This window comes from Oncorhynchus tshawytscha, linkage group LG06 (assembly GCF_018296145.1).
Source record: "Oncorhynchus tshawytscha isolate Ot180627B linkage group LG06, Otsh_v2.0, whole genome shotgun sequence".
Classification (NCBI taxonomy): Eukaryota; Metazoa; Chordata; class Actinopteri; order Salmoniformes; family Salmonidae; genus Oncorhynchus; species Oncorhynchus tshawytscha.
The window spans coordinates 12,730,208-12,739,105 of NC_056434.1; the positions used below are offsets into that span (position 1 = coordinate 12,730,208).

The window sequence follows — 8,898 nt, forward strand, 5'->3', positions numbered from 1 at the left end:
GAAAACTCAGACCTGTCCTGCATTTGGGCTGGATTATGTTGTCATTAATCAAGACTATTAAATTGTATTTTAGCTGACACCATAAAATAATTAAGTAATATGCAATCCCAAAAATATCTGAATTCGACAGTATACAACATAAAGCCTGGAGAGATGGTCCTTCCCGATAAGAGCTCGGGGCCCAAAACGGTATTCGGGAAACGGCCCCAGAGACTCCCCTCCCCGGCCCTGTGCTGCGCCTGTGGCCTGTGCATTATGCTGGCGGGCATCAACATCACCCTGGTGGGGGCCTTTGCTTTCAAGTCCTTCATCCCCACCAGCAACCCACCCATCGTCATCGGGCCCCTCCTCCTACTGGTGGCCCTGTCCTTTTTTGGGGCGTGCTGTGTGTGTGGGCGGCGGCCACCAACCCACAATGCCGGCAAGGCCAAGGGGGACGAGAGCTGGGGTCGGACGCGGATAGGGGCCGGCGTCACATTTGAGATGGAGACGAGCGAGCACACGCTGCAGGACACCACTGCTGTGCAGCTCAGTCCCACCAACTCTCAGAGCTCCTCCCACAAGTCTAGTAACTCCGCCCATGGGGATACCTCTGCAGTAGGGGCCTGTGAGGATGGCCCCGCCCCCAGGGCCTGTGATCTCGCCAGCTCAGAGGCCTATGATATAGATGTGAGACCTGATGACCAGCTCTTGACCTCTGAGGACCAGATCTTGACCTCTGAGGACCAGCTCTTGACCTCTGAGGACCAGCTTTTGACCTCTGAGGACCAGCTTTTGACCTCTGAGGACCAGGCATTGACTGCTGATATTGAAGATAAGGGGAGCATCCAGATGACGTGACTATACAAGCCTTGCCCAACGTAGCATGGCTGTCTACTGGCTATTACATAAACTGGTACTATATCCTGTGTGACAATGACCTGTGTATCACTATATATTGACTTGCCTAGTTAAATAAAGGTTAAATATCCCTCTAGTACTATAAACTGGTACTATATACAGTGGGGCAAAAAAGTATTTAGTCAGCCACCAACTGTGCAAGTTCTCCCACCTAAAAAGATGAGAGAGGCCTGTAATTTTCATCATAGGTACACTTCAACTATGACAGACAAAATGAGAAAAAAAATCCAGAAAATCACATTGTAGGATTTTTAATTAATTTTTTTGCAAATTATGGTGGAAAATAAGTATTTGGTCACCTACAAACAAGCAAAGATTTCTGGCTCTCACAGACCTGTAACTTCTTCTTTAAGAGGCTCCTCTGTCCTCCACTCGTTAGCTGTATTAATGGCACCTGTTTGAACTTGTTATCAGTATAAAAGACACCTGTCCACAACCTCAAACAGTCACACTCCAAACTCCACTATGGTCAAGACAAAAGAGCTGTCAAAGGACACCAGAAACAAAATTGTAGACCTGCACCAGGCTGGGAAGACTGAATCTGCAATAGGTAAGCAGCTTGGTTTGAAGAAATCAACTGTGGGAGCAATTATTAGGAAATGGAAGACATACAAGACCACTGATAATCTCCCTCGATCTGGGGCTCCAAGCAAGATCTCACCCCGTGGTGTCAAAATGATCACAAGAACGGTGAGCAAAACTCCCAGAACCACACGGAGGGACCTAGTGAATGACCTGCAGAGAGCTGGGACCAAAGTAACAAAGCCTACCATCAGTAACACACTACGCCGCCAGGGACTCAAATCCTGCAGTGCCAGATGTGTCCCCCTGCTTAAGCCAGTACATGTCCAGGCCCATCTGAAATTTGCTAGAGAGCGTTTGGGTGATCCAGAAGAAGATTGGGAGAATGTCATATAATCAGATGAAACCAAAATAGAAGTTATTGGTAAAAACTCAACTTGTCGTGTTTGGAGGACAAAGAATGTTGAGTTGCATCCAAAGAACACCATACCTACTGTGAAGCATGGGAGTGGAAACATCATGCTTTGGGGCTGTTTTTCTGCAAAGGGACCAGGACGACTGATCCGTGTAAAGGAAAGAATGAATGGGGCCGTGTATCGTGAGATTTTGAGTGAAAACCTCCTTCCATCAGCAAGGGCATTGAAGATGAAACGTGGCTGAGTCTTTCAGCATGACAATGATCCCGTAAGAAGCATTTCAAGGTCCTGGAGTGGCCTAGCCAGTCTCCAGATCTCAACCCCATAGACAATCTTTGGAGGGAGTTGAAAGTCCGTGTTGGCCAGCAACAGCCCCAAACCATCACTTCTCTAGAGGAGATCTGCATGGAGGAATTGGGAAGACTTACAGAAAATGTTTGACCTCTGTCATTGCCAACAAGGGGTATATAACAAAGTATTGAGAAACTTTTGTTATTGACCAAATACTTATTTTCCACCATAATTTGCAAATAAATTCATTAAAAATCCTACAATGTGATTTTCTGGATTTTTTTCCTCATTTTGTCTGTCATAGTTGAAGTGTACCTATGATGAAAATTACAGGCATCTCTCATCTTTTTAAGTGGGAGAACTTGCACAATTGGTGGCTGACTAAATACTTTTTTTGCCCCACTGTATCCCTGTGGTACTACATACTGGTACTATATATCCCTCTGGTACTATAAACGGGTACTTTATACTTCTTTGGTACTATAAACTGGTACTATATACCCCTCTGGTACTATAAACTGGTACTATATATCCCTCTGGTACTATAAACTCTGTACTATATATCCCTCTGGTACTATAAACTGGTACTATATACCCCTCTGGTACTATAAACTGGTACTATATATCCCTCTGGTACTATAAACTGGTACTTTATACTTCTCTGTAGCCACTAGAGTCTCCGGTCAACCTGGAACTTTTCAGGCTCATTGGCAGGAATTAACTAGGCCATCATAAAAGTGATGAACGTAAAAGGTGATGTAATGAATGTTTGAAATACAAAACAAATCAATAAGTGCTACTTTGCCTGTTTTTAAATCACTGTTACAGCAAGTCCTTCAAATGTAACCTCGTCCACAGGCAATATTGCTACCGCATATAGGGAGCCGGATGGAGGACGAGATGAATTAATACGTGAACGAGGTGTTGACTAGATTATCTCAGATATTATGAGAGCAAGCTCTGTCAGTCAGTCTCAACGTATTGTAAGTTAAAGACTACATACCAAATGGCACCCTATTCCCTACATAGTGCACTACTTTTGACAAGGGCCCATAGGGTTTTGGTTAAAAGGAGTGCACTATAAAGGAAAGAGGGTCACATTTGAAATGCAAACAATTTAAGATAAAATGAAGAAGAGGAGAACTAAGTCTCTGATCTGGTGTAGATTGGTCTCCCTGTCTGGCTGTCTGGCTGTCTGGCAGTCTGGCTGAGCTCAGTCATCAATGTTAGAATAATCACTGTTAATCTTGTTGGATGACTCAGATGGTTTACTCAGATCTGGGGACTGTGGGAGGGATGCGGGCTTCAATTACAGCCAAACCGCCTTTAGTGAGGATACAGCTCATATGAAGTACAGTTCAAGTCCACATGCGTCACTATAAATCATCACTATGTGTCTAATAAATAACTGTGTTTATTTCCTGAATATAACTCAGATCCCGTTGTGACTTCATGCCGTGGGCCAAACGTTCCATCCTACCTGAACAGCCTGACGTTCCAGGCATTTTCAAACAGCGTTTACACAAAAATCTTTTTCACAATTCCAGTGTTATTTCGACCTCATAACGTGGAAATATAATTTAACTTCACTGCCTCTTTAAAGCTAAAAAAAAAAGACAGTTCACCCAATAACGTGTACATTTATTTTGCAACACTCGTTGACGCAACGTGGCTGGTCTGGTTTGGGTGTTACCCTGTAAGCAGTATATGGACATGGGAAGACAGAAATACGTGCTTTGGTAAGGAAGCCAATATTTGATTTTATAGTTTAGGTAAACTATGCCTTTAAGATTTAAAAAACATCACAGTGCTGCTGTGATAGACCCTATAAAAAGGGATGTTATTTTGAGATATTCATCTATTTTTCCTTAGCTTCTTGTTTTGTCCTGTTACCTTGAACACTGTATACTGTAAAAGGGACAGCTTAGTATCTTCAGCAAAGTAAGGTTCCCTAAGTAATGAAAGCTGATGACTCATTGACTAGCAGTCATTCACACAGAAATGGTGTCTGTTTCCCAAATTGCACCCGACTCCCTATGTAGTACACTATTTTTGACCTGGGCTCTGGTCAAAAGTAGTGTACTATGTAGGGAATAGGGTGCCATTTGGGATGCAAAATGTGACTGCTGTCATTTTCTTTGGCTCTTTGTACCGACTACAAGTGCTGCATTTTAATATTAATGTATAGTACAATGTAAACTTATATATGTCCTTTGTATTTTATTCTTTCTATGCTGGGATGAAGGAAAGATGTTGTAAAAGAGGACTATTGACTATTGAAAGTAATGTTCTGTAATGTTTGTGCAATGAAAGTGATATGTATAATTGCAAAAATTAAGAACCATTTGATGTTTTCTTCTGAAAAATGTATATACATAAAGAAAATAATGTTTGCACCCTAAAAAACTGGCTCAGATATGTGGAAAGGTGTACAGGTCAGATATACTGGAGGACAAACATTCTGGGAGTCTAAAGTAGCGAGCCTCGTGCACCAGACTTCCTCCCCGTAGCCTGCGAATGAGGTTAGCATGTAGCTGACACCAGACTTCCTCCCCCTAGCCTGGGAACGAGGTTAACATGTAGCTGACACCAGACTTCCTCCCCCTAGCCTGGGAACGAGGTTAACATGTAGCTGACACCAGACTTCCTCCCCCTAGCCTGGGAACGAGGTTAACATGTAGCTGACACCAGACTTCCTCCCCCTAGCCTGGGAACGAGGTTAACATGTAGCTGACACCAGACTTCCTCCCCCTAGCCTGGGAATGAGGTAAACATGTAGCTGACACCAGACAGTACACATTTCAGACAGGCCAGTATAGTCTAGACCAGGCAGAATGTGTGGACAGTTCTGTCTAATCAGAGAGGAGCAAGCCTGGACAGCCAATGCAAACAGCTCCTTCAGCTCTTTCCCCAGCATGATGCCCAACACTGACACTTGACATTTTACGCAACAGCTGGTGGCAAGACGAGATTGTTTACTCATCCACCATCCACAAACACAGCTAGCCACCCAACTACACATTACAACAAGCAGAGATCACAGCAGACAAGACTGTCCACAGAGGAAGATGACACAAAATGGCCATCTGGTATCACAATAACACAGTACAGATCTGGCGACTGGCTTTGTTGGCAGTCTTGAGATGGAGGAGGGACAGCACAGCGGAAGTTAGGATGATTTATGTTTCCTGTGATCTAATTTGGCTTGGATGCATTCAGAGAAGATTAGATGTGTAATGATGAGCCACAAGTGCATCCTAAATAATTTGGGGCACAGGCACAGTCATAGTGGCCTTAGATTAATTCTATACCTTCATGGGAATATTCTTTACATATTGTCCATATCACAATCACTGGCTCCAATAATTGCTTACAGAGAGAAATTCTAATGTGATTTGAATGCCATCTCCCTGTCTCTCCTCTCATTGAGACTAAAGGCCTAATCACTTGGTTGTCAGGGGCAGAGCACAAGACTATTGGCTAGATAATTCAGAAAGACATTGCATCACTCATTAGCCCTGTGCTAAGGACCATTACAAATGTATTAAGCAACACTTGTCATGCAAATGTGACGCTTTGAATAAAGAATGCATTCATTACTCTGACTCGGAGGTAAGTAAAGTGGGGTATTGGAAATACAAATATGTGGGTTTGATAATGTGTCATTCTGATCATTCTCATTCTTGTCATCAGAAAAAAAGAGCAGTATGCTTGGTTGAAACCAGAGCATGTGAGCGGAGAGGAGCTGGAGCGGAGCAAGGAGCTGAGCGTGCCCAATTTGACTGGAACATGGAGCCATATTCCCAAAGTCTGGAGCATCGGCTTTCTCACCCACTCCAGTTTCGCTCCAGTAGTGCTCACGTCACGAGCCCAGGGCTTGCCCGCCCCATCATGCATTTGTAGTGTACTTGTGTTCTGCTATAAACCTTGCTTTAGCTCCTGTCATGGAATTCTCAAAATATTTTAACCAACTGATAAAAGACACGTGCTAAATCAAGGTGACTTACAAAGAGAGGACCAAAAGCAAGAGAGAATGTGCGGTGATTTCGGCTAGTGTCCACAACTGAAGAATCATTGTGGAATCTGAAAAGACACATTTCCCAAAAGCATGATGGTGTACTTAATATGTGCACATGCTAATATAAAGGAACGAGGTGGGGAGATAACTAAGTGTGTCATTGTAGCAAAGTAATTATATACAAAAAATAGGATCTCATTAACGTTTCGTTCATTTTCCTTCTATTATCTACACAATGGCCCAATAGGCCTGGCATATTCCAACTCCGCTGACATGCGCTGGTTGAAACACACCGTACAGCATTATTACAACTCAGGCAAGAGTTTTAATTGAAAGTCAGACTAAGTTTATCAACCCTCATCTAGTGGATATGAGTGGGGGGGAAGACACCAACAGTTAGTTTGTATGTAGCGTACAATTTAGTCACTAGAGGGAGGTCTAACCATTCATAGTACAGGACAGAAGGCAGAAAGTGTGAGTGGAAAGCTTTACTAAAGCTGGGGTGTTAAACTCATTCCATGGAGGGCCTAGTGTCTGCTAGTTTTTGGTTTTTCCTTTCAGTTAAGACCTGCCATCCAGGACCTCTATAGCAGGTGGTGTCAGAGGAAGGCCCTAAAAAAATTGTGAAAGACGGCAAGCGGTACGAGAGCACCGAGTCTGGGACCAAAATGCTCCTTTACAGCTTCTACCCCCAAGCCATAAGAAGGCTGAACAGTTAATCAAATGGCGAATGCCAAGAGTGTGCAAAGCTGTCATCAAGGCAAAGGGTGGCTACTCTGAAGAATCTCAAATATAAAATATATTTTGATTTGTTTAACACTTTTTTGGTTACTACATGATTTCATATGTGTTATTTCATAGTTTTGATGTCTTCACTGTTATTCTACAATGTAGAAAACAGCAACAATAAAGAAAAATCCTTGAATGAGTAGGTGTGTCCAAACCTTTGACTGGTAGTGTAGATCAAAGGATTATCATTTATTGATCCATTGAAGTCATTGAAGTCAAATAAGAAATCGGTTGCAAAAATTCAGAGGTTTTCCCAGAATCCTGATTGGTATTCTGCAACGTTGGAGAGGAATATTAATGCAATGTCCTTGGCACCCAATTTCTCCAACTTTTTGTTCAGAGAGAAAGAGAGGACTTGCCCTCCATTGGCCCTGAACCGCTCTAGTCTGCCCACTTGACATGCTAAAACATACATTTCCCAGGGGAAATATACCAATGTGCGAGATGGTTCTGGAAGATGGAACAATAGCAAGGTGAACATGTCTTTTGACGATCTTTGGACAAAACTATCAGCTGCAGGTGAATGACCAGGTGTATAAGGGTAACAACTCCACCACAGGGCCTTCAGAAAGTATTCACACCCCTTGACTTTTTGTTGTTGTTACGAAATGGGATTCAAATGGATTTAATTGTCATTTCTGGTCAACGATCTACACAAAATACTCTGTAATGTTAAAGTGGATGAAAATTTCTAACATTTATAAAACACTAATATATCTTAATTAAATAAGTATTCACCCCCTGAGTCAATACATGTTAGAATCACCTTTGGCAGCGATTTACAGTCCTAAAGAGAGGGTACAGTCCTAAAGAGTGTCGTAAAGAGAGGGTACAGTCCTAAAGAGTGTCGTAAAGAGAGGGTACAGTCCTAAAGAGAGGGTACAGTCCTAAAGAGTGTCGTAAAGAGAGGGTACATTCCTAAAGAGTGTCATAAAGAGAGGGTACATTCCTAAAGAGTGTCGTAAAGAGAGGGTACAGTCCTAAAGAGAGGGTATAGTACTAAAGAGTGTCGTAAAGAGAGGGTACAGTCCTAAAGAGTGTCGTAAAGAGAGGGTACAGTCCTAAAGAGTGTAGTAAAGAGAGGGTACAGTCCTAAAGAGTGTAGTAAAGAGAGTACAGGTACAGTCCTAAAGAGTGTCGTAAAGAGAGGGTACATTCCTAAAGAGTGCGTACAGAGAGGGTACAGTCCTAAAGAATGTCGTAAAGAGATGGTACAGTCCTAAAGAATGTCGTAAAGAGAGGGTACAGTCCTAAAGAATGTCGTAAAGAGAGGGTACAGTCCTAAAGAATGTCGTAAAGAGAGGGTACAGTCCTAAAAAGTGTCGTAAAGAGAGGGTACATTCCTAAAGTAAAGAGGGTACAGTCCTAAAGAATGTCGTAAAGAGAGGGTACAGTCCTAAAGAGTGTCATAAAGAGAGGGTACATTCCTAAAGAGTGTTGTAAAGAGAGGGTACAGTCCTAAAGAGAGGGTACAGTACTAAAGAATGTCGTAAAGAGAGGGTACAGTCCTAAAGAGTGTCGTACAGAGAGGGTACAGTCCTAGAGTGTAGTAAAGAGAGGGTACAGTCCTAAAGAGTGTAGTAAAGAGAGGGTACAGTCCTAAAGAGTGTCGTAAAGAGAGGGTACATTCCTAAAGAGTGTCGTAAAGAGAGGGTACAGTCCTAAAGAATGTCGTAAAGAGATGGTACAGTCCTAAAGAATGTCGTAAAGAGAGGGTACAGTCCTAAAGAATGTCGTAAAGAGAGGGTACAGTCCTAAAGAATGTCGTAAAGAGAGGGTACAGTCCTAAAGAATGTCGTAAAGAGAGGGTACATTCCTAAAGAGTGTCGTACAGAGAGGGTACAGTCCTAAAGAATGTCGTAAAGAGAGGGTCCAGTCCTAAAGAGTGTCGTAAAGAGAGGGTACAGTCCTAAAGAGTGTCAAGAGAGGGTACAGTCCTAAAGAGAGGGTACAGTCCTAAAG

The 8,898-nt window shown here is 42.8% G+C and overlaps 1 protein-coding gene across 1 annotated transcript; it reads left to right on the forward strand.

Moving 5' to 3' along the window:
• On the forward strand, window positions 1-1,000 carry LOC112246736 (transmembrane protein 275-like). The gene has a single exon (XM_024415255.1). It carries the CDS (start codon window positions 100-102, stop codon window positions 838-840), a length of 741 nt encoding a protein of 246 aa, XP_024271023.1. The 5' UTR covers window positions 1-99; the 3' UTR covers window positions 841-1,000.
• Window positions 1,001-8,898: the final 7,898 nt, after the last annotated feature.